Genomic DNA, 27515 nt, shown 5'->3' with positions numbered 1-27515 from the left:
CTGTACTACACATTCACAGGTACTATCTTATTTTTCAAATAACTGTTATCTTTATTAAGCATCATATATTTTCTCTCAACTCAAGCAGCCATCTGTTTGTAACCTTTCACATGGCATAGCGATTCAGAGATCCAGGACACAACACTATGAATTGCTGGAAATTAAATGTTTATAAGCAGAGGTAAATTGTGATAACAATTTTTGTACAGAGTGGGTTGCATTATTGAACTTACTTGTAATTAAACAGTATGCATGAGAACAAAGAGAGTAGACAAATGAAATATAAAATTTGGCCTCCCACGTTGGAAATGTAAAAACATATAGGACATAGAAAACAACCTAGCTTACTGGGTTCGCCCTAGACACCCATGGCACTGGTCCGGTCCGGCCTTGGTTCGACCAGGGTTTGAATTTCTCAGAGGTGGTTCAACCTGGCTCAAACCCGAGTGGACCAAGATTGAATCCGGTCGAACCCGGGCGGGCCCAGGTTGAATCCAAGGGGCTGGGCGGCCCAAAAAGCAATATATTATGCAAAATTTAATTTTTTTTTGGAATCTGCAAGGTAAAAAGTGAATTTTATACCCTAAAAGTGACTTCTAAAACATAATCTTGGCTCATTTCTCTTCATTTGTGTTACAAACAAAAGTTTTTGACAGCAGGTTGAAGAAAGGGTGAACAAAGTTTGGCTTCCATGATCAAATAGGAGGAGTTGAAGACTGATTTTTGAAGCTTCAACAAGTGTTGCAGCATCATTTCCATACATTTGCAAGCTCCCATTGGCTACAAGAGGTAGGTCTTTTAACATTTTTATCCAACTATTTTTGTTTCACAAATTGTCAAACATGAAACATTAATTGTTTTTCATTATTTTGTTATTGTTTTTGAATATGTTTATGTTATTTCTTGCCATAGGAACTAGAATGGCATCTACAAAACAAAGAAATGATCCAAATTCTCCCTTTGGAAGTATGTTGACATTATAAAACCACTTCTAGGAGGCAGGGGATTCCGTTGGAGATGCCAAGGATGTGGTATTGAATGTAATAGTTCATATTATCGGGTGGTAGGCAATTTGTGTGGAATAAAAGGAAGAGGCATCAAAAAATGCCCTGGAAAAGATGGTAAAACTATACCAGATGAGACAGTGATGAAATATATTAGGGAGCATGAGGAGGCTGAAGAGAGAGAAGCACGTAGATTGAATCAAACCGCACCAAAGAAAACAAGGGGAATGCAAGCCCCATCTAATCCCGATGTTGTAGTAGAAGACCACCCTTTCTTTTCCACAGCTAAACCTCAAAATGAAGCACCCCTGTCACGCAAAAGAACAAAGGGGCCTTTAGATACCACATTTCAAAATGAGAGTCGAGACATTGCTGACCAAGATGTAGCAAGGTGCATATATGCAAATGGGTTGGCTTTCAATGTTGTTTGCTCCCCATATTGGAAACAAATGTTGAAAAGTGTTAATGAAGCTCCAAGAAGGTATCAAGGCCCAGGTTATGAGAAGGTGCATGGAACATTCTTGGAGAAAGAGGTGAAGGGGGTTGAAGATGCATTGAAACCCATAAGGGATTCATGGGCTGAGACAGGTTTATCAATTGTTTCAGATGGGTGGAAAGATTCTAAAAATCGTCCCTTGATCAATGTCATAGCGGTGTCCCCTAAAGGGGCAATGTTTTTGAAAGCTATGGATTGTGAGGGCCAAGTAAAAGATGGCCAATTTATTGCAGATATTCTCATCTTTGCCATTGAGTCAGTGGGACCCCAAAATGTTGTCCAAGTCATAATAGACAATGCAAAAAATTGTAGAGTTGTTGGTTTGTTGGTTGAGGAACGCTATGATCACATCTTTTGGACACCTTGTGTGGTACATTCACTCAATCTTATGCTACAAAGGATTGGGACTAAAATAAAATGGATCAGAGATGTGTATGCAGAGGTTGAGGACATCCAAATGTTCATCACAAACCACCACATGTCTCAAGGGATTTTTAGATCCTTTTCGAATTTGGAGCTATTGAAGGTAAGTGAAATAGTAATTTAATTTTACATTTTCTGATTTTTTTAATTTTCAATGTTCATAATATCATTGTGTAAGCTATATCGTGTATTCTTCTTTAAAGTTTGGCTATATTTTTGAAAAATAAATTGAATGAATCAATAATCGGATAATCTATTCAACAATATACAAGCGTATATAGAGAGATTACAAGACGACGTTCTAAATTAAGAACAAGTCATTTAAAGTGAACTACCAAAAAGCTAAACGCTAAATAAAGCTTAAAAGCTAATTAACTAAAAAGCTAAATGACCATTAAACAAGGAACTAAATATAGGCGACTAAAATATAATTATATATTCTAATAATTTTTTAATCATTTTGACATTAATTTATGTTATAGGTTGCTGAGACCCGTTTTGCATCAAACACAATCGTCTTAAGACGACTTGTGAAAGTTAGAGTGGCACTATGCAATATGGTGATCAACACCAATTGGACTGTATGGAAGCAAAGTAGCAATGAGAGGGCAGCAAAAATTAGGGACCGAATATTGAATGAGAATTGGTGGGATCTTGTGACATATCTCCTTAGTATCACTGAGCCCATTAAGAGCATGATTCGCTATACCGACATGGATAGGCCTTGCATTGGTGAGATTTATGATGCCATTGACTCAATGCTTGAAAAAATGAAGTGCACTATAAATGCAAGAGAGAAAGAATTCAATGAGAAATTCTTCAAAGAAGTGGAGGCAATTGTTGTTGAAAGGTGGAATAAGATGACCACTCCTTTGCATCTTCTTGCCTATGCCTTGGCACCAAAGTATTATAGCTATCAATTTCTTGATAAACCAGGAAGGATTCCACCATGGAGAGATCTAGAAGTATCTGATGGGTACAAGGCAGCATTTCTTAGACTATATCCCGATGATGATTTGCGAGATATTGTTACACATGAGTTCATAGAATTTGCAAATGGGAATGGTCCAAGTGTTGATGCTCTTCGCCATAGATCCAAGAAGGATGCTCATAGTTGGTGGTACTTCCATGGCGCATGCTTCCAACACCTACAACCCCTTGCTGTCAAAGTTTTATCACAAGTAAGTTTAATTAATTAAAATTTATCACAAGTTTATTTATGGTTTACTTTGTCTTCATATGTTGCTAGTAATTTTTAATTTTAATTTTATGAATGTACAACTTTAATTGTTTACTTTGTCTTCATAGGTTGCTAGTTCATCTGCTTTAGAAAAAAATTGGAGCACATACTCTTTCATCCTCTCAGTAAAGCGCAATAGGTTGTTATCAAAAAGAGCGGAGAATTTAGTATATGTGCATTGCAACCTACGTATTCTTTCACACAAACAACGTGACTACACCCAAAGGGAAACGAAGATGTGGGATATAGAGCCAAAGCATACTGATTTGGATGCTCTTGCTTCTCATCTTCTTGCATTAACACTTGATGGCTTGCATACCGAGCAAACTTATAGTGCAACTACAAGTGGCATTGGCTCATCTAATGTCAATGTCAATGATGAGGAGGATGAGGATGAGGAGGAGGAGAATGATGAATTAGAAATTTAGAGAATCCATTTGATGATTAAACTTTAAATTGTTGAAAGTTGAAACTGATACTTGAATATTTTGTCATTTTGATATTAAACTTGATGTATATGATGCTATTATGGTATGATCATGATGCTATGATTACAAGTTTATGCTTGTTTTGTTGTTTATATGATGCTATGTGAGATACTAATCTTAATTCATGCTTATAGGCTGCTCAAATATTAAAATATATATATATACATGTTTTTGTACTAACAAACACAAACCCCTTTTCAAAATTTTGCCGTACCAGCGTACCAGTTCTTCGAACCTGAACCAGTGCCCGAACCCGAACCAGCAACCTAGAAAACAACCATCATTAATCGGTCAACAAGTGTAACTCCCTCTTACAGTTCTTTTCTATGTCCTACATGTTTTTACATTTCCAACGTGGGAGGCCTAATTTTATATTTCATTTGTCTACTCTCTTTGTTCTCATGCATACTGTTTAATTACAAGTTCGTTCAATAATGCAACTCACTCTGTACAAAATTGTTATCACAATTTACCTCTGCTTATAAACATTTAATTTCGAGCAATTCATAGTGTTGTGTCCTGGATACTCATCAAATTGTAATCAGGGTCCTACTACTATCCAATCTAACTTTTAGGTCAGCATCAATTTTTTGTTAATGGAATTGTTGGAAAAGAGAAACTACTTCCTGTCAGAGTTGGGTCACAGTTCTAAGGCAGCAGTTTCCTCTGGTTATCAAAGTTGACTTGTCTAGGTGAATTAGTAGCATACTAATGTCATATTGTTTCTGTTGATGGGCCTTACATGACATCACCTGAACCTGTGTCATAAAGTTTTCTTTGGAATTTTGTAATACAATGTCCCTTTTGGCAAGTTTTAGTTGAGCTAATGTTTTGAGAGCTACATATTATGACAATTAATTTCTAGTCATTTTGCTGCCTGCTGCTACGGTGCCTTTCACTGGAACTTTTGACCTCCAATTTGAAGGAATGTGACACTAATTTTTATGTGTGTAAGCAAACAGAGGATTTGAAAACATACTGTATGATCCAATTGAAGGGATTATTGTAGGTATACTTCCAGTTTCCTCAAACTTAAAATGTGATGAACAAAAAAATATTATGAATTCTGAGACATACTGCCACAAGTATTCCAGCCCACTATGTTGCAAAATGCTGAGCAATCCTGTTACCCAGGGAAAGAAAATATGCATATCATGTGATTTTTCAAAGATCAATTACCTGTTCAACTGATTTTATAAACAACAATGCACTAGAAGCATGCACTTTGAATTTATCAAATATATGCTTGATTCTTTGAGGACCTTTTTCCACATCCTCATCTGCAAATTTAGACTTTAATGGCATACGAATAATTGTGGAATTGGATGATGCCCATGGAAGAGTTTCATCAAAAGACAGTGGACGAAACTGGTCTTGGAACCTTTCAGGCAAATCTGTACCTGCAATAAAACAACTCTCAATGAAGAAAAAATCAAAATTAAACCATCAAATTCTATAGTTAATATAAGATACTCCATAGATTGTCCTCTTGAAATATCAAATGAAGATAAGCACCAAAAAATAAGTTGTACGACCCAAATGAGAGGAGAAATAATGTGGATACACCAGTGCAAAATGGAAGGGATTTTAAATCATCTGCCATTTCTGGCTGATGTCATACACACCAAATGTACTCATTCAATAAAGATACTTTAAGATAAGGTACTGTACACTAAATCATACTCAATAAATTAAGCAGCTTAAAGGTAAACTTTAGATACACAAAAAAGTACTCATCCAATGAAAGGCAATGTATTGCTGCTTTTGGTTAAAACAACGCATAATATTGATTTTAAATGGTGTTTCCAAGCATACTAAACCTAGATTCTAAATGGGATTTCACATTGGAAGTTGCAAACTGATTTCGAAAGGTGGTTTAAAATTTTAAATACTTAAAATCATAAGTTAGCAATGACAGAATTCCACTTGTGCTGCCGACACAATGAAAAGATTTCCAACAGTGAGAGTATTATATAATAGAATAAGTATTAGTATATAGATGTTGGAAAACTTATCAACAACCACAAATATACTAAAGGCATTTGCTTTGTGGTCAGATATCCATTGAAATAGTTTATTGAAATGGAGTTACGTAACTAAGAAAGAACTGGCAAAGGCATGTATTGCCTAACTAATGGATAGAACATTACTTGAAAAGTTGTCTTTCACAGACCCTCAAATTTGGGGTTGAGAGAGAATCCATTATTTTTAATGGAATTAGCTGCACATGTAGCCAGAATGAGTCAACGTTGAAAAAGGCAAATTCTCTAGACATCACATCCAACCCTGATTTGCCACCTCTTTTACATAAAATGAGACTCCATAATCTGCTGACTGCAATCTGTTTTACTAATTGGTATACTCGTATTGATTGAATATGTAATATAAGATACATGTTTCAATAAAAAAATAAACACCATTATTTTTTACTAATCTCAATAACCATTTTGAGTCACCACTACATAAACTAAAAGTTAAAAGACCACTGCAAAAAATTACAAAACTAATCATGAATTTTACATTGAGATTATAGTGCAAAAGGGTCAATTTGCTCTAAACAAAGTGCAAAAGCTATATTTGATTTCAGAATAAATCTGTCAAAACTTAAATCAGGAAGATAATAAAGATACCAATGACAAGTACTCATGCCCACATGTTTAAATGACCCCACAATGAAATATAATTTTTTTGGCAGGAAAATCATATTTCTTTATGCTCTTGTCTTCCTTAACCATTTCCTTACAGCATTTATGGACTGTACACATTTTAAATGTTTGTGATTAGCGAATAATTCTGTTAGATTAATTGTAGTTTGTAGTTGGTTATCAGATGTAAATGGTTGAAAAGTTACCAACAGTTGGTAGTTCTTAGCAACCGTCAGTCACTTTATATATTCATATTGTAAATGAGATCAGGGAACTGCATAAATGGAATTTCCCTGAATCAATTCTGTATAAAATCATGAATGAATATATTGAAAAATCTTCGTGTGGTTCTTGTTATGAATTCTTTATAGCTTCTGCATTTGTTATGCTGTATACTCTGTGATATTCAATCAAGTAGAATTAGACAGTAAACATTTGGCACATTTGCCTATAAGAATCTTGGTAGAATACAAAGCAAGGACAGGAAAAATGGAAATGTAATGTGGCAGCCTACGGAGGAAAGATGACAAGCAAACACAGAAAGGGAAGATGATCTCATGCAAGATTTGGTAAACCTAAAGGGATATATCCGTCAAGGAGCACATTCAAAGGGACGCCATCAGGAGACAAATTACTCAAGACATGATTTGGATAACTTACAAGTAAACAACAAAGTCAATCATCTTTTGAACCAATTACCAAGACTCCTTGCATGACACTTTATTATTCTATGAGACCTCCATGCAAAGAAAGAACAAGAACAACGCTGACAACAAATACTACAATGGTACGAGGAAAGGAACCGAAGCGAAGAAGATGAACGTGATACCAATCAACGACACATTCTCGAGAATTAATGCCCTTATATGCAAATAAGGACAGGGAAAGGATTCATAGCAGTCACGAATCACTAGAGAAAAAAGTTACACGATTCTTAAGGACAGATTCAAATGGGACAGAAAGGAGCAAAGGGTGTTGCCGGGAATAATCATTATGTTATATATTATGTTTATGTTGTCGTCGGTAATAATGAGTTACGGCGGTCAGTTAGTTCGCCGACGGGTAGGTAGTTGGAGTCACGACGGTTGTGTCGCACCCCTTCAGGTATTATATATTGTGTACCTTTTCTTCGAAGTACGATCATGTTAGTCGTGTCAGATGTAATGTTATAAGCACTTATTGTACATGGACTGTGGAATTAATACGGAGGCTGGTTATTTAATATATTTCCATTATGTTCTGTGCATTTACTTTCTGCATTTAACCGTTTACCCGAGAGGGCAAACATTTGGCGCCGCTGCCTAGACGTACTTAGGAACAGAAGACACGGATGGCGCACAGACACAATGGGCCTACCCGTTGGTGAAATAAACCCAGAGGCCGACGACACCCGAACAGAACTTTACACAGGAGAAGACACGACAACGCGAGAATTTTCAATTTTGCTCCAGGTAGCCATTCAGACCTACGTCCGACAAGAGGTGGCGGAGGCAGAAATCCCACCAAGTGTCGTGTGGACAGCGCTGGAGGTTAGCCCGGCAGTAAACCGGTTGATGAACCACCTCCCCCGGTTGCTTGCACAGGGATCGCTGGCACAACAAGCCCGCCTGGAGGAGATTGCCCAGGAAGAGTGACGACAACAAATCTTGCAACGCTACGAAGAGAACAGCCGACGGGTAACGGAACGAGATGGCGCCAGGCCAGGAGGAAATTGAACCTTGTAATAATCCCGACACACTGCTGATATAAATTGTGGCCGAAAGGCAAAATAAAAATAAAAATAATAAAAAAAAAATTTGTGTACATGGCGTGTGTTTGCTGTGTATGGAAGTGACTTGTGCCCAATAGACTAAATAAGGACAAAAATAAAAAGATAAAGAGTGACAAATGGGAAGTGGCACAAACCACGTTGAATCTCAGACAACAGATAGAACGAAGGCGTAGGCTAAGGCAGCTTGCCGAGGGACGACTGGCCGAGGGGTTGCCCAAAGGGAACCCAGGAGGTGTCACGGAGGTTGCGGAGGCAGAGATAGACGGAGAGAACTACACTGTCTACACTGTTGTAGGGCTGCCAGAAGGAGTCACGGAGGGTGCCGAAGGAGAACTCTACAGTTCGCTAGAATACCACCGTAGGGTAAGAAGCCGCGAAGAGTTGGTGGAACAAACAAGGCGAAGTCTAAACCTGATCGACGCTACCAGAGACTTGCTAAAGAATTTGTCCATTTCAGAGGACAACCAGAGGGAGACAACCAACCGGAGGGAGACACCGGAAGGTGACGGCACGACCGAAGGTGCCGAGGGAGCACAAGGGTACCGTACGGGAGGCAATTTGTTTGGTTCGGTGTTAGCAACTTTTTCCGGAGGACCCACGAGTGGAGGTTCAGTTGCAGGAGGCGGAGGATCGCCAGGTACAAGCACACAAGGAATTAGAGGAGCGAGACCCAGCGATGGGATGGCGAGTAAACAAAAATTGCCAAAGTTCACAGGGGAGGGCAAGGAAGACCCCTTACGGCACTGCCGTACATGTGAAACCATTTGGTCCGCCAACGGAGTAACAGACCAGGATGACTGGGTACAGCAGTTCCCAGCCACGTTACGAGGAGTTGCCATAGATTGGTACTCCGATGTGGACAAGCAAAAAGTGGCCACGTGGGCCAATCTACAGAAGGAATTCACGGGGGAGTTTCGGTTGCTCCGTGATGACAATGAAATTGTAACGGAGATATACAGTACCAAACAAGGTACCAAGGAGACAGTACGGGCATACAGTTGGAGGCTGAAAGAACTCTTGGGTAAAATGGAAAGCCAACCCGCAAATGGATTGAAGAAACGATGGTTTGTTGAAGGGTTGAAATCCTCCCTACGGAGGAAGATGAAAATTGTACCCCCGACGTCATAAGACGACGCTTATAATAGGGCGATGGACCTGGAGAGCGAACACAAAACATCAAAGAAGAAGAAAAGTAATAAATCCTCATCCGAGGATGATGACTCTTCACAAGAAAGCAGCAGCGACGACGAGGCTGGCAAACGGGTGCAAGCGCTCCAGAAAGACATGGAGCGAATGAGAAAAGAATTCAAAATAATGAGAAGCACTGGTCGGAATGAAGGGGACATATGGTGCACTAAGTGCAAAGAGGAAGGGCACACAAAGGGTACTTGCCAAAAGAAGGCATTCTACGAGATTTGCCAAGTGATGGGACACTCCACCAAGGAGTGCCCATACAACATGAAAACCCGAAGTACGCAAATGAACCAGGTGCTATTCACGGAGCAGGCCACAACATCCGCACCAGCGGGTACTGGCCAACATACTAACACAACGGCATCATCTGGAGGATACCGGGACAACAGACGCGGCGGCGGAAGGAATAGCAACAATAACAATAACGGAAGCCGTATCCAGTATGACGCCAAGGGCCGGCCAATTATCCAATGTAGGGCCTATAATCAGTGGGGGCACTTCGCCCGTGATTGCACGAAGGAAGCCACCCCTTAGCACCTCTGCCATTGGTGTGGGCCAGGCGACCATGAGGACGCAAATTGCCCGCAGGCAGGGGTTAATCTCCTCAACATTGAGAAGGCTGAGAAGACTCGTGAGATAGAAGTACTGGCAATCACCCGCGCCCAAACGAAAAAAGCCACTTATCCCGACCCCCGTACGGAGAAGGAGAGATCACGGGAGGCAAAGGCCAATATTGAACGTGAGACGACGACCAAACGACGGGACAACGAGGTGGCGAGTACATCATCCTGTACGGAAGCGGAAATAACATCATTGGGCAAATCTTGCAGATAGAGGTGCCGATAAAGGTAAAAGACCTTCTAGACTCTATGCCACAATTGAGGATTGCCATCCTCACCAATGTGCAAAGCACCGCAGTGTCGAGTGCACCACAGGTAGGGGTTCCGGCCATCGCATTATCGAGTGCACCACAGGTAGGGGTTCCCGCCACCGCATCGTCGAGTGCACCACAGGTACGGGTTCCCGCCACCGCATCATCGAGTGCACCACAGGTAGGGGTTCCCGCCACCGCTTCGAAGAGTATACCACAGGTGGAGGTTTCCGTCAACCCTTCGACTGACCCGATGTTACTAGCCTTGAGCAGTGGTAGACACCCAGCTGTGGTAGAAATGGGTATCCGTGGGACCATTCTGAAGGACACCATTGTGGACGGGGGATCTGGGGTGAATGTACTACCAGAAGAAACATGGAAGCGGCTGGGGAAGCCCACCCTATGGCCACCCACATTCAACCTGGTGGGAGCGGACCAACACGGCATTAAGCCACTCGGCCTGTTGATGGCCCAGCAAGTGACAATTGGTACGCAACCATTCTTGTTAGATTTCGTGGTTATTCCCTCGAAGAAGAAAGGCTATGACGCCATCCTAGGGAGAGCGTGGTTGATCAACGCGAGGGTAAACCACAACTGGAAGAAAAATACACTTTCCATGGAGAAGGGAGGGCAGAAATATACCATTGACCTACACACCCAAGATGTCGGCGAAGAGCTCGCCTCTTCAGACTCGGACTCAGAGGACTCTAATAAAGGGGAAGGGGGTCACGATGAAAGCAAGGGCAAGAACGCAATGGAGCCGAACAGTGAAGGGGTGCTCGAATTGGAGGGATGTTCTGAAGATGAGGTATGCTCACTTAACGAGCTCTTCCACTGGCAAATAGAGGATTACGAAATGTTCCAAAGCTACAGGCTCGAAGTAGAGGAACCAGAGCAACCAACAGAGGTGTACCTGCCGGAATACAAAGAATATTGGAAGGGAGACACCCCAAACCCTGGCGACGTAGATAATCCGAAGAGTGTTGGCAACGATTGGAACCCTGTATGGAAGACCGCAGTCTTCAAAATCTTTATTATTCTTCTTCTTCTTATGTACGGGAAGGAGGTCGTGGTCCCTGTAGAATTTGTGGTTCCAGGTCTTCCGATGGCCATTGAAAATAGACTTGCCACCAACGGGCCCAAATTGAAACCCTACCACACGAAGCGCGCAAGGGACCTGAGAGGCCGGACGGACACCCGAGAGGATGGAAGGGGACCCAAGAGGCCGGGCAGGCGACTCGAGAGGCATGGGACAAAAGCAGGAGACTTTTGGGCGAGGAAAACCGAGAAGGATGAAGGGCGATCCCAGAGACAGGGGGCCCGAGCCGAAGACTCTCTAGACAACTTAAAAAAATAAAAAATAAAAAATAAAAAAAATTCGTACGGTCAAAAAAAATAAAAATTAAAAAATTTGAAAAAAAATCGTACAGTCGTATGACAGCGACTGTACGGTCAAAAAAATTATTAAAAAAAAAAAAAGGGACGGACCTACGGTGGGACCACCGTGCAGTGGTAACACCGACGGCGACCACCGTGCGGTGGTAACACCGACGGCGACCACCGTGCGATGGTAACACCATGCGGTGGTAACACCGTACGGTGGACATCGGCAGTGGCACCCGCAACTGCAAAGCCGCATAGCACGCAGCCCGCAGCCGCACAACTCACCCGCCCACACATTCACGCGCCGAACAGCCCACAGCCATGCAACCGCACAAACACACACGCAGTCGCTTAGTCGTCAGTGGTCACTGTACGGTTGAACTGCGTTGGGCATGCGGAAGGAGGACCGTACAGTGTGCACAGTTGAGCATGTTGTCGGTATGTTGGAGGTGTGTCTGTATGGTAAGAAGGGTGTCAACCGCACGGGAAGGTGTCCGCACGATCGGAGGTGCCAGTGGAGGTGTGTCCGTATGGTAAGAAGGGTGTCGACCGCACGGGAAGGTGGCCGCACGATCGGAGGTGCCAGTGCTGTTGTTGACCGTACAGGGAGGTTGTATGGCCGGGGTGCCATCGGGGACATTACAGTGCCAAAAAAAAAAAAGAAGACGACCAGATTTAAAATGATTCGCTGGAGTTTGAAGCCAGGACACTGGAAATTCAGAGTGGAAAAGAAGGGTTTTTGGCATCTTAAAATATCACAGAAATGTTGTGCGCCAGGACCCCGCGAGGGGCGCTGCCCCTCGACCCCGCTGGGGGCGTTGCCCCTAGACCCCCAGTTTATTTTTTGAGCTACAATACACTTTTTCGAGTTGGGCGAAGGGCATCTGAGAAGTCATGGTAAGTGTGGGTTGTTCCATACGGTGAGAAAGAAGCCTGACGCTAAGCATTGGCGGGAAGCCATAAGCCGTAGAGGGAGACGGATTTGGAGGTTGCGAACAAACAGAGTTCGAGGGAAGGCATTGCAGGTCCGCGCAGTTGTATGACACCAGGGAGTTATTCAGTTCAGTTTTTAGCCTTTGGGGAGTGCGATGGAGGATTTGAGGTGTCTCCTAGCATTTGTGCCAGCGGATTGTGGCCACCTCCAGGCATGACTGGTACGCTTTGAGGAACTCGGAGTATGTCTCGGCTGGACATGAGGTTGCCTTGGTGGATGCACAGAGGGCTTGGGAGGAGCTGACTACCAGGTTGGAGGCAATAGTCGCATGAGACTTAGTTCAGCGTACCCAGGAGTTGGATGTCGGGAGAGCAGCACGGGTGGCTATCGAGGACAAATTGGCTAGGGAGACAGTATCATTTGAGTAGCAGTTGGTGGAACCTGAGACTGAAAAACATGTTTTGCAGACAAGTTTGGGTTAGGCACAGGAGGACTGTGATGGCAAAGGAAGCAATATTGGTGAAATCCACACTTGAGCATCGGATGGTAGAACAAAAGGGTTTTCAGGCGAGGACGCAGCAAGTGTATAAGATCCGGGCCCGACTGGCATCAATAGTTCCTGCCGTTCATCTCTATTTTGTATTAAGTCGTCGGAGTCGACTTCTTTTCTTGGGGGGGATGATGTTGCCGGGAATAATCATTATGTTATATATTATGTTTATGTTGTCGTCGGTAATAATGAGTTACGGCAATCAGTTACTTAGCCGACGGGTAGGTAGTTGGAGTCGCGACGGTTGTGTCGCACCCCTTCGGGTATTATATATTGTGTACCTTTTCTTCGAAGTATGATCATGTTAGTCGTGTCAGATGTAATGTTATAAGCACTTATTGTACATGGACTGTGCAATTAATACGGAGGCTGGTTATTTAATATATTTCCATTATGTTCTGTGCATTTACTTTCTGCATTTAACCGTTTACCCGAGAGGGCAAACAAAGGGAAAGAAGCAACCATCAGCAATGGAGGAAGAAAATAGAATCAACTCTATCTGGGAAAGCATCACAGCCAATGAATGTCACACATGGGGGCTTAACAATCTGGCTGATCATCCATTAATGTTTGCATTGCAGCATGCTCAGGCAGACAAGGTTGTCCAAATTCTGTTTTTCAATATCATGAATTTGAACCATATTTAAAACTCATGGTTAACAACTACAATCAACAATAAAATACGACAGTGGTGGAATATATGAATTGCTCTGTAACTATTTCCTTTCAGCCAGTAGAGTTTCTAAGGGTTTTTGGCATACCACGTTCAGGAGTAGCTGGTTATATCAAAACCTACTGCCAAAAATAACATCACAACAGAAGGAAGCCTCCATTCGCAGGATGTGCAAAACCAATTTGGTGTAGCAAGAGAAGGATACAATTTGGCATTCAAGAAAAAGAGGATTGTGAAAGCAGTTGTTGGCAAATGTTGAATGGCAATGCATAATGGATTTGATAAAATGCAAGTTGCGAGTGTCAGTGGTGTGTCAGATATCGCAGTCTGGATGGTGGACTATATGATTGGTCTCGGTGTGGAAAATATTTCCAACTGGGTGATGCTCTTGTCAAAACATATACTGGAGTTTCTATCCCTAAAGCATAAGACTTTTATATGATGCAGCATGCCATTGCATTATTTCTTGATGTTGTTTTCATCTAAAATCCTATAGAAAAAAAGGTCGAGTTTCAACAAGATTCTGCATATGGCTCATCATGGCCTACCATCTTTAGATGTCTATATTGGATATTCAAGCTTCATCAGGGGAGGAAGTCAAGCCTACACATAAGAAACAAAAGCATAAAAGCATAAGGATGCATTGGGTGAAGCAGAGGATAGTAATGAGAACGAGTATGATTGACTTGTCAACATCTACATAAGGCACCACACCCAAGGATGTTCCTTCAGCCAACATTCCTACTACACCCAATGACTTGCCAACCAACTTGTCATTAAATGCAATTGTAAAGAATATTTTTTTCATTAAATTTTGAGATAAATCACTTCCTCTTTATTTTTTAGTTTTGAAAACTCCAAGTTCCCTATTTTCCTTTTCTTAATTTTAAACTTATCCTTTTATAATTTGCTAAAAAGTTGAGATCATTAATGTATACATTAACAAAAGGGACAGTCAAATAAAAGTAAGGCAAGAACTTAGTATTTTTCTTTTCTATTTTTTGGTTTTTTTAATTTATTAATTTACAGCATTCCAGCAAGCAGAATTTGAACCAAACTAATTTGTTTATAAAGATGGAAATCTTTTCTGTTTTTTTTCCTACAGCCTTTTTCAAATGAAGAATCTGGTTTTTCCTATTTTACTGTTACATACATGTACTGTGAACTGTTTGTAAATGTAAGTTTACTTTTTAAGTGCTCTACCCATTTTCAATTGTCAAAATATAAATCTTCTTTTATATTTATTGTTAAATACACATATTTCTTATTTTAGCAGAATATAGGTGTAGTTAATTAAATCAAAGAGTAAGTGCACCTCAAAACAACATAGTTACAGCCTACCCTCATCACCCAACTTCCCTTGTAAAATTCCTGTCAGCATAATTATTTCATCAACAAATTGCCTTGCTTTGTTGATGCCAGGTTTTACAACTGATATAAATTATTGGAAATGTCTATATCTATTTGCTATTTAGTTTTTTATTCCATCAATGATTTGTGTTCCTTTATTGGCACCATGTTTTACTAGCTGATATACCTCATTGAGAAGGTTTACATCTATTTTAAATTGAATATATATGCAATGGTGAATATAGCATATCCATACCACTTCCATTTAGGATTGGGCCCAACAGGATAGAATGCCATATGTAGGCACACTAATGTTAAGCTTGGCTCACAACTCGATACCTTTCCCTATCAACTTTATCCTCATAATTGAACCTTTTTCTACTCAGTCAATCTTACCTCTCATTCCAATAGATTGACCACTATTAGCCATTTACTACACCATATTCATGCCCATATCCATATAGGCATTCCAGCTTTCTGTGATGTCTCCTCCAAACTTGAGACATCAGTTTAGCAGGATTGGATAGAGGGTCATCTTGTTGCAGAGACCTAGTCAGTAGTAGTGATATTCGCCTTCTCCAGAGCTCAATGGTTGTAGATTTGGCATTTATATGGGTTTTACGGCTCCATTCTTCATACTTGCTATTTATAGTAAGCCTTGGCTGTTCGAGAAGGACCCTTTCTATTTTTAGCAGAGCACTTGGTCACATGGGGATTGGCAATGTTGACTCCCATTTCAGTCGGCAGAGTCAATAATAAGTATTTGGAGAGTTATTAATATTTAAGTGGCCAAAATGATATTTAATTATTAAAAGGGGGTTATTATAAAGTTATAAGTTAACTTTATAATTGAGGGTCAAGTTAATCATTAAAAAGGGGCCAATTGAGGAATTAATATTAAATGCCACACTTATGAAATATTAAATGTTTTCCTAAGTTGGTGAAATAACATTATAAAATGTTATTATTATTATGTTCTTATGGAAAATCGAGCCAAGAGGGGATATATATATTTTCTTCATGAATTCGACCTCATTCATTATTGGCATTTGATAAACTTGTTTCATGAGCTGGCTTACAAGGAAGGAACGAGGGTTTCTGCAGATTTCAGAGCTTTTGGCATTGGAGAACATGGAGTAATCATTGCATCAGCGATTTGAGGGTGTGAAATATTCACCTGAAGTTGCTTATTGGATTGGCTTCATCCAGAGGTCAACATTGTGCAGATTGGAGACCATTTCACAGAGTTTTTATCAGTTTTCTAGACCAGATTGAAGAGGTGTTTGTGAACAGTGATTGGGAGGTCATTGGCATTGTTTCCAGGCTTGTACGACCCATGGATTTATTAATAATTTAATACCATTTCTGCAGGTGGTGCCAATATCAATGAGGTGCGATTTGGGTTGAAAAGGCCTTCAAAAATCATAATAAAATTCAAGGAGGGCGCTAGGCTTGCAGAAAAGGGTTGATGTCATCAGCCAAGGATGACGTTGCACATTTTAAGAGTTCCAATCAGATTTACAGCTGCTTTTTCTTTCAACCCCTGCATGGCAGTAGTGATTTCTATTATCCGGGTATGCACAAGATTGTAGAGTCTTTACAATTCAATAAATAAAGGAGAAATAATTCATTTAGTTCTCAGATTTTAGAGTTTCAATTGAATGTTGCATTTGCTTTTTAATTCCAAAACCCCCCAAAAAATACAAACTCAGAAAAAACCAACAAAAAAAGTCAGTAAACTTCATCAAAATCCCCAGTAAAGTCATTGTAAGGACTTGGAGTCTTCACAGTAGTATCAAAGTGGTTTCCTGCCATCCTTTGGGTTTGAATCAGATTGTTAATGCAACCCAATGCCAAAGAAAGGAGGTATTATTAGAGAGAAGCCCGGAAAACTTAGCAACCACCGCAGGTACCAGAAGGAAAAACAGCATCAGGATTAATTGAGACTCACCAGGAGTCGACTTCTAGGAATACAGAATAGGTTGCAAGTATGGTTGACAGAAAAGAAAATAGTCCACCACGAGATGAGGCCAGGGAAGTGAGGGAAACCATGAGAGGGTTACAGGATGGACAATAGCGTATAGCCGATACATTGCAGCAGCTCACCGCAGCCATACAGCAGTTAGCTAATCCTAGAAGACAAAATCATGAGCAAGAGGATAACAGGAGTGTTGTTGGGACTCCCAGGGCTCGTAGAACTCCAACACGCACCCTTGATCGGCCTACCAAGCTCACTTTCCTGAGAATTGAACCAGAAGGAGATGTTGGGGAAGATAATGATCCTATATTTGTTGATAATGTCATGACAGTACACGATGAGTGGAGTTTACTTCCCCCGGATATAAGGGAACACATGGATTTTGATCGGTTGATGAGCCAGAGGAGAGAGCACCAGAGGGCAAGACAAGACAAGAGACCAAGAAATCAGAATGAGGATTTGGAGTATGCTATCAGTAAACTTACCCTCCCATTGTTTGATGGAAGTGGAAAGGTCACAGCATGGTCATGGATACATAAGTTGGACACCTACTTCAACTTACAGCCTATGACAAAGGGAGATACAATTAAATTTGCTGCATTGCATCTAGATGGAGTGGCTCATGATTGGTGGCATAATAGGATGGTTACCATGCAACATAACCTCGTCACTTCATATCAGGAGTTTGCTGATCGGTTGGTTGATCGTTTTCATAAAAAGGATCCTAAGTCATATTTCAGGGAACTTGCTCAGCTTAAACAGGTTGGGAGTTTGGAGAGTTATATTGGAGACTTCCAAAGATTGTCAGTTATGGTTTCCAACATTTCTAAGCAGAGATTAGTAGTGTTGTTCGTGGAGGGCCTATTGGAACCGTTGAGAGGTTGGGTAAAGGCTTTTGACCCACCATCATTGCAGGAAGACATGAAGAAGGCTAGGAGCATAGAGCTTGCAGCACCACAAAGCAAGTTCATGTCTAAGGAAACCTCTTCATCTAGAGACAACAAGTTCTTTCCTAAGAAACAAGGGAAATCAGATTTTAAGGGGGATCAAAAAGGGAAATCAGATTTTAAGGGGGATCAAAAAGGGAAATCAGATTTTAAGGGGGATCAAAAAGGGAAATCAGCAGCTCCATTTGACAGGTAAACACTTAATGATTTACGAAAGAAAAATTTGTGTTTCTACTGCAAAGGTCCTTACGATGCAAACCATGATTGTCCATTGAGGCCTAAGGGCAAGGCGAACCATGCCATGTGGGCTTTTTATGAAGATTCCGAACCTGAAAATTTGGACCGGAAAACTCATCAAGAGGAATCCGATGCAGAGAAGGTTGAAAAGTTGGAAAAAATGGATGCACATGAAGAGGATGTCAAGCTTAAGGAAGCACGCCTTACTAGCATACAGCAAGAGGGTTCAATCAGAATATGTGGGGTATTAGCTGGACAAAAGGTTATCACCTTGCTGGACACAAGTGCCACGCATAATTTTATTGACGCTAGATTGGTTGAGAGGTGTGGGATTCAAACTAAAGAATTTGAAGGTATAAGGGTAAGAGTTGCAGATGGCTACACTCTTAAGTGTGACAAGATGATTTCAGGACCCCCTTTGCGTGTGAATAACTATGAATTTAAGGCAGTTTTTTATGTTGTGACTATGGGAGACATTGATGTAGTTTTGGGGATGCGGTGGCTCATGATATTGGTAAGTTTACCCTTGACCTTCGTGAGATGGAGATGACATTTAAGGTGGATAGGAGGACACATGTTCTGAAACCCATCCGAGATAACAGATTCAGGATGATATCATTTAGGAGAATGGAGAGACTTATGCGCCACGACATGGTAGAAGGGTCAGCAGAGTGTATGTTGATGCCATCACAATAGGGACAGCAGAAATCAAAATATCATCCAAACATACAAGAGTTGTGAATCAAGCACGGGAAGGTATTCAGTGACATCCCACCTGGTAGACATCCAGATAGAGGTATTGAGCACATCATAGAGTTGGAGGGTGCAAAACCCGTGATGATTACTCCTTACAGACATCCGAAGCGGGTGAAAGATAAAATTGAAAAAACAACTAAGGAGCTGCTTGCTATGGGGCACATCAGGCCTAGCAAATCTCCTTTAGCCTCTTTGGTGGTTTTAGTGAAGAAAACGAATGGAACCCTTCGCATGTGTATTGATTATAGGGTTCTGAATAAGAGAACTATTAAGAATAGATATCCGATCCCACAGATAGACGAGCTGAATGATTAGCTTCATGGTGCATGTTTCTCTTCAAAAATAGACTCAAGATCGGGGTATTATCATATCAAAGTTAGAGAGCAGGACATTGAGAAGACAACATCCAGATGCCATTGTGGCCATTTTGAGTTTGTAGTTATGCCCTTTGGGCTAACCAATGCTCTTGCTACATTTCAGGCTACTATGAATAGGATATTTCAGCCACAGCTCAGGAAATTTGTACTCATCTTTTTTGATGATATCTTGGTGTACAACAAAACTTGGGAGGAGCACCTTGGTCATTTGGATAGTGTTAGGAATTCTTCACAAAGAATCCTTGTGTGCAAAAGAATCCAAATGTGATTTGGGCATTACGGAATTGCTATACTTAGGCCACATTATCAGTGCAGAGGGTGTGCGGAAGGATCTTGAAAAGATCCGTGATATCATTGAGTGGCCTACTCCAGTGAACCTCACTCAGCTAGGAGGATTTTTGGGGTTGTGTGGATTCTACTGTAGGTTTGTCAGTGGTTATTCTCGACACACAGCTTCTTTGACAGATTTGATGAAGAAAGGAGCATTTATTTGGACTCCTGAGGCACACGAGTGTTTTGAAAAGTTCAAGCAGTTGATGACTACTTGCCTAGTTCTTGCATTACAAAATTTCAGCAAACCAGTTGAGCTACAGTGTGATGCATCTGGTGAGGGTATAGGTGCAGTGCATATGCAAGATAAGCACCCCATTGCGTTTGAAAGCAGGAAGCTCAGAGGTCCCGACAGGAGTTTTAGTATTTATGATAAAGAAATGTTGGCCATAATGTATGCTTTGGCCAAATCCAGGCAATACCTGGTTGCCAGTAAATTTAGCATCAAAACTGATCATAACAGCTTGAGGCATTTCTTAGGACAGCGAGACCTTAATGATGGCCAGCAAAAGTGGGTTAGTAAGCTTCAATCGTACAACTTTGACATTGTCTATGTCAAAGGGACACAGAATACTGTTGTTGACATGGCATAGCGATTCAGAAATCCAAGACACAACACTATGAATTGCTGGAAATTAAATGTTTATAAGCATAGGTAAATTGTGATAACAATTTTTGTACAGAGTGGGTTGCATTATTGAACTTGTAATTAAACAGTATGCATGAGAAAAAAAGAGAGTAGACAAATGAAATATAAAATTTGGCCTCCCACGTTGGAAATGTAAAAACATATAGGACATAGAAAACAACCTAGCTTACTGGGTTCGCCCCTAGACACCCCTGGTACTGGTCCGGTCCGGTCCGGGTCCCTAGTTTGAGTCCGGTCCGGCCTTGGTTTGACCAGGGTTCGAATTTCTCAGAGGTGGTTCAACCTGGCTCAAACCCGAGCGGACCAACATTGAATACGGTTGAACCCGGGCGGGCCCAGGTTGAATCCGAGCGGCTGGGCGGCCCAAAAAGCAATATATTATGCAAAATTTAAATTTTTTTGGGAATCCGCCAGGTAAAAAGTGAATTTTATACCCTAAAAGTAACTTATAAAACATAATCTTGGCTCATTTCTCCTCATTTGTGTTACAAACAAAAGTTTTTGACAGCAGGTTGAAGAAAGGGTGAACAAAGTTTGGCTTCCATGATCAAATAGGAGTTGAAGACTGATTTTTGAAGCTTCAACAAGTGTTGCAGCATCATTTCCATACATTTGCAAGCTCCCATTGGCTACAAGAGGTAGGTTTTTTAACATTTTTATCCAACTATTTTTGTTTCACAAATTGTCAAACATGAAACATTAATTGATTTTCATTATTTTTTTTATTTTTTTTAATATGTTTATGTTATTTCTTGCCATAGGAACTAGAATGGCATCTACAAAACAAAGAAATGATCCAAATTCTCCCTTTGGAAGTATGTTGACATTATAAAACCACTTCCAGGAGGCGGGGGATTCCGTTGGAGATGCCAAGGATGTGGTATTGAATGTAATAGTTCATATTATCGGGTGGTAGGCCATTTGTGTGGAATAAAAGGAAGAGGCATCAAAAAATGCCCTGGAAAAGATGGTAAAGCTGTACCAAATGAGACAATGATGAAATATATTAGGGAGCATGAGGAGGCTGAAGAGAGAGAAGCACGTAGATTGAATCAAACCGCACCAAAGAAAACAAGGGGAATGCAAGCCCCATCTAATCCCAATGTTGTAGTAGAAGACCACCCTTTCTTTTCCACAGCTAAACCTCAAAATGAAGCACCCCTGTCACGCAAAAGAACAAAGGGGCCTTTAGAAACCGCATTTCAAAATGAGAGTCGAGACATTGCTGACCAAGATGTAGCAAGGTGCATATATGCAAATGGGTTGGCTTTCAATGTTGTTCGCTCCCCATATTGGAAGCAAATGTTGAAAAGTGTTAATGAAACTCCAAGAAGCTATCAAGGCCCAGGTTATGAGAAGGTGCGTGGAACATTCTTGGAGAAAGAGGTGAAGGGGGTTGAAGATGCATTGAAACCCATAAGGGATTCATGGGCTGAGACAAGTTTATCAATTGTTTCAGATGGGTGGAAAGATTCTAAAAATCGTCCCTTGATCAATGTCATAGCGGTGTCCCCTAAAGGGGCAATATATATATGTGGTTGTTAATCGGCTTACTATGTACGGCCAATTCCTTCCGATCACAACAACATATTCAGCTGCATAGGTGGCAAATTTGTTTTTACGTGAGGTGTCTAGGTTACACGTATTACCTCGAAGCATTGTCAATGACAGAGATAGTCGGTTCATGAGTCATTTCTAGCGAGAGCTATTCAGACTATGTGGAATGGAACTTACTCTGAGTACTAGCTACCACCCACAGACGGATGGTAAGACAGAGATCGTGAACAAATGGGTGGAGGGATACCTCTAAAATTATATAGCTGGGCAAAAGAAAGCTTAGGTGAAGTGGATTTACCTATGCGAGTACTATTATAACACCACTCATCATATGTTGATTTAGATGACACCATTTATGGCATTATATGGTTATGAGGCGCCTAGTTTTCTTGATTTGCTATTGAGTGACAGTAGAGTGCCTAGTGTTGGGAATTTGCTACAGGATAATCAAGATATTGTGAAGTCACTCCGTGAGAATATACAAAAGGCACAAAATCAATAGAAGCAATATGCGGATCAGAAGAGAGTAGACCGCTCTTTTGAGGTAGGGGATATGGTGTATCTAATGTTACAGCCCTATCGGCAGTCCACTCTCACAAAGAGTGGTACAAAGAAGCTTAAGCCACGCTACTACGGACCCTTCAGAATTATCAGACAAGTAGGCGAAGTGGCTTATGAGTTGGACTTACTGGCAAATAGCAGAAAACATAATGTATTTCATGTGTCACGCCTCAAAAAGACGTTAGAACATCGTGTGGTTCCTTCTGCAGTCCTACCATCCTTACATGATGAGGGGAAATTCATTTTGGTACCTGAGGCTAATTTGGATGTTAGAGAGAGGCAATTGCAAAAGAGGGTCATTAGGGAACATTTGATTAAGTGGAAGGATTTGCCGGTTGAAGACGCTACTTGGAAGAGTGAGGATATTCTATAGCATCCTAAGTTGAAATTGCTTGGGGACAAGCAATTTCAAGGAGGGGCGGACTGTGATGTCCCTTCCAAACTAGAGACGTCAGTTTAGCAACATTAGCCTATCAATGGGCCCTCGTAGGCTAATGGGATTGGATCGAGGGCCATCTTGTTGCAGAGACCTATCAGTAGTAGTGATATTCACCTTCTCCAAAGCTCAGTGGTTGTAGATTTGGCATTTATATGGGTTTTACGGATCCGTTCTTCATACTTACTATTTATAGTAGGTCTTGATTGTTCGAGAAGGACCCTTTCTATTTTTCGTAGAGCACTTGGTCACATGGGGATTGGCAATGTTGACTCCCATTTCAGTCGACAGAGTGAAATAATAAGTATTTGGAGAGTTATTAATATTTAAGTGGCTAAAATGATATTTAATTATTAAACGGGGTTTATTATAAAGTTATAACTTAACTTTAAAATTGAGGGTGAAGTTATCATTAAAAATGGGCCAATTGAGTCCAAGGGGTTGAGCTTAACTGGTTAAAACACTGGGTTCTCACTGTGGAGACCCAAGTTCAATTCCCAATAGGGACATCTGAAGTGGAATTCTAAGTTGTCTCTTGGCCTTCCATAGGATGGGGAAGGTCTTGGGGTCAATCTAATCAAACATAATAATAATAATAATTCAAAGATATGTAATGGGGATGGGGGCCCCCACTGTGTCCCCACTGGTTCATAGCTCCAGTCAAAAGCTATTCAGGCTTCGGCCAATTACCGATCAAAAAAAAAATTAAAAAAAAAATGGGCCAATTGAGGAATTAATATTAAATGCCACAATGAAATATTAAATGTTTTCCTAAGTTGGTGAAATAGCATTTTAAAATGTTATTATTATTATGTTCTTATGGAAAATCGAGCCAAGAGGGGATATATATATTTTCCTCATGAATTTGACCTCATTCATTATTGGCATTTGATAAACTTGTTTCATGAGCTTGGCTTTGGAAGAAAGAACGAGGGTTTCCGCAGATTTCAGAGCTTTTGGCATTCGAGAATGTGGAGACTATTACAAGTGTGGTTGTCGTTGCACCAAAAGATCGAACTTTAATGCCCAATACAACCACTAGACTTATAGAATCCACAAGAGGTGGTTAAGCCATGTCACAAACCCGAGCGCTGCTCTACACAGCACAAGGAGACCAAGGGTGTTACATCCCACTTGTGCCCTAGTTGATTTTGTGCAGTATTTGCGTCCTAATACATGTTAACCCTAGTGCATTTTGATATACTCGTATGATGTATAATGTGCCTAGTTTTGTGCTTTAAATGATGGATTTGTTCAGATGATTATACATATGTGAATAATGATAATTATGTTTTCTATGCAAAATTGATGTACTTTGATTTAGTAAATTGAGGAATTTTCGTTAGCAATATGATATCATGTTTCACTTTTATCACGATTTATTAATTATCAAAACTAGACAAGATTTGATCTAACCGATTTCCGTGGGCCAAGTGTATGTAGGAGACCGTCGTCCTCCACAAAAGGAGGGAAAGTATCATCAAGTCGGGAGGTGAAAGAATGGAAGAACTCAATGCCGTTTGAAAACCCTAGCCTAAGCCAGGTAAACCTAGGTTGATCTTGTCGGACCTTGATTAGCCAGTGCGTTAGGTAACCTAGTAGGTCAGTGCATAGAATCTAAGGTTTGTCGCTTCTAGAAATAATTATTAATTATTAATATTAATAAATTATTTCGTTAATTATTAATTAAGTTGACTGGACTAATATTACCTTTATTATTTAAATATATATGTTTATATATATAAATATAAATAAATATGTATTATTAAATTTAATTATAATTGCCTGGAAAGTTTTATTTTAATTAAATAAATTATTTTATTTGCTAACTTTAATTGGCAACTCAATAATTAAGTAAATGTAATTATTTTCTTTCATAGTGTTGAAAGAAATAAGACTTAAATAAAACTTTTTAAATCTTATTAATGTTAGCCCATTACATAATTTTTATTTAATGAGCAAGCCTAAATATTTTATCGGGCTAGTTGGAAGTTATAAAGAGCAAAAAAAAATATTGTCATGTAAAACCATGTATATCGCCATCCTTCATTCTTGAGTTACCGGGCATTGAAGGAAATGAAGCAAATAGGTTAAAGACATTACGCATCATTATATATCAATATGGAAAGATATTTTTGCATTCTTATTTTTGGAGGGCTTTTGGTGAAAGCGAAATGCAGTCACGGGAAACGCAAGCAGGCTTGTGTGACTCATTGGGCAGTATGGAAAATCCTGCCTGGTATTAGGGCGTGGGATTGAGACTGCGTTGGTATATAAAACCAAAAGGATAAGAGAGGACATATCATATTTTACGGCTGGCTTTTGGAAAACGACAGAGGGTGAAGGTTGTTGTGCATTTTTCTGCCATTATCAGCATTGTTGTTTCATACTTTTGAGGGTCTTCGGTTGGGCTACATCTTTCCTCAGGTCATTCTATCTCCTAGACCTGCGATTTCCTCTTCCTCTTACAATTATTTGGTTTCTCAGATAGAAATTAGAAGGAAGAAATGCATATATGCGTTTGTGGTTGTAAAATACCGAAAGTCTGAAAATATTCATGAAATTCTTATGAGTTGGAAACCCTTGTGCATTTTAATGAAACATAATGTTGTTATTTCAGTTCTTAACTAATAACATTCAGCTGGAAATTAATCTTTGAAATTTTCGAGTAGGGTTTTAGGTAGTTTGTAAAAGAAACTTCAAAGAAGGTATATCTGTATATATATTTGTGTATATAAATGGAAAAATATACACAAATATGTGTGTAGGGATGCCTGCAGGCCTGAGATTTGCTATTTGTCCTTTTTAAACATGTTTAAGAAGAGAAAACAAGAATTTATTAATCTATACCTCGGTTGAAGAGGGATTAACTCTTGGTTAAAAGAAATTACATGTCTATTTCCTGCAGCACATCTATATTTAAACAGATTTGTTCACTGTTTGGAACATTAAGAATGATAGGAGCGAAGGTCTTTATTTCTTATTGTATAACTGTGAAGGGCAAGACATCTCTAATGTGTTAATTATGTTGTTACCTTCCTAGACTAGGAAGTTAAACCTTCAGCAGTCTCGTTAAAAACAACTGTAACCAAACAGGAAAAACGGCAGGTCTATTATTTAGATACATTTGTAAACACTAGTTAAACTACAGTCTGGAGTAAAATTTTACCCCCAGAATCTCTGCTATTTATTAAAATTTAAGTCAGGGTAACACAAGGAAAAGGTCATTGTTAATGTATAACTGAAGTAAACTAAGCCTTCAACCTTAGACATCAAGAATACTCATTGTGTCTGCAAAGGTGCAGATACAGGTACACGTATGTACCATACTTGGGCATATACTGACAATTATGTACCAGTGTGTTAATAACTGGTAATACTTGTCGTATACGCAAAGGTAATTGTACTCACGTGTCCTTGTATACGTATCTTGGCATACACTGGTAAGTATATTCCGACAGCGATACAGATTTGTATCATTCCAAGGAAGAGAGTTCTTTTCCGAGTCAACCTAAAGAAGATTTTGACCTCTAACCAAGCTTCCAGAATTTCTTAAACTAAGAGGATAAGTCAGCACTTAAATAATCTTCTTTTATTAAAAGCAACCGCTCTAGTGATAGGAAATTTATCCATACCCTATCCTAGGAAGGCAATGGGTGGAAGAGAACAATTAAACATGATGCAGTAGCATCATCATCGGGAGGTTACTCCCAAGTGACCGGACAGCAGAGACATGTCCAGCAGGTTAAAATCCATACTTAGGATTTGAACGTACAATTGGTAACTCCTATGCCCCTATTTCCTAAGCCAGGGGTTCAGTTGAAACCTGTTGAAAACATAGTAGTTGTGCAAAGAAGAAATGGTTGATAACACTTGAAATACTTATACTATAACTTTTGAATGTTAATCCCAAGATGGTCCTTAGACTTACTTTCGAGTTCAACTGAACTCCTTAACCCACACTTTGTCGAGAAGGGTGAGATCATTGACAGCGCGAAAACTCGTGCTTACAGTGTAAAACCTTGGCCAAGGTGGTGCTGCGTAATGCATGCACTAGTCTGATCTTTAGCACCAGATACACCCTTAGTCAGAGCGTCATACTAGTAGGGAGTTACCCTTAGCGTATGACCGACTAAGTGTGTAGGTCCTAACACCAAGTCTCAAATGGCATTGAGTTCTCGTATTCCTTTACCTCCCTGCAAAGAGCCGGGCCAGTCCAGAAGGATATGGCACGCGGGACTAGATAGTCCGTGGTTGTGCGGAAAAGCGCCCTAATGATACTTTCCCTCCCCACCAATATCATGACAGAGTTTGAAGTTCAAAATTTAGCATCAGTTGAAAAGTACTCTCTAAACCCTATCTCTCTTTCATTTCATGCAAGTTAATTAGTTCTTAATATTGCATGTATGCTTAATTTTTAGTTCAATGTACTTAATCTTCAGTTATCGTTATTCGTGTTCCTGTTTTGAATAAAACAAAATAAAAAAATATATCCATCTTGCTATGCTTATGTTAACAGCTATTCTTTTGCAACGGTTAGATTATTTGAATGGTTATCTCTTTTAAAATTTTCTGAATGTTACAAAGGGCACACACCTTGCAACAATCCCCCCCCACGGCAAGCAAGGGGATTGAACCTGTGACCAAGCTCTAATACAACGTGTT

The 27515-nt window shown here is 40.2% G+C and overlaps 1 protein-coding gene across 4 annotated transcripts in view; it reads right to left on the bottom strand.

Moving 5' to 3' along the window:
- The window catches only part of LOC131033191 (uncharacterized), a 164830-nt gene that overhangs the window by 53280 nt on the left and 84035 nt on the right, over positions 1–27515 (bottom strand). For all 4 annotated transcript variants that reach the window (XR_009103573.2, XR_009103574.2, XM_057964335.2 and 1 more), the window contains one exon: positions 4831–5051. Coding sequence is in view for 2 of the 4 variants with exons in the window: in XM_057964335.2 (XP_057820318.2) it covers positions 4831–5051 (221 nt within the window). In the remaining 2 variants the exon portion in view is untranslated. The remainder of the gene's footprint in view (positions 1–4830; positions 5052–27515) is intronic.

This window comes from Cryptomeria japonica, chromosome 6 (assembly GCF_030272615.1).
Source record: "Cryptomeria japonica chromosome 6, Sugi_1.0, whole genome shotgun sequence".
Classification (NCBI taxonomy): domain Eukaryota; kingdom Viridiplantae; phylum Streptophyta; class Pinopsida; order Cupressales; family Cupressaceae; genus Cryptomeria; species Cryptomeria japonica.
Note: the sequence above shows the minus strand (reverse complement) of the source record. Positions and strands in the feature narration are given on the sequence as shown.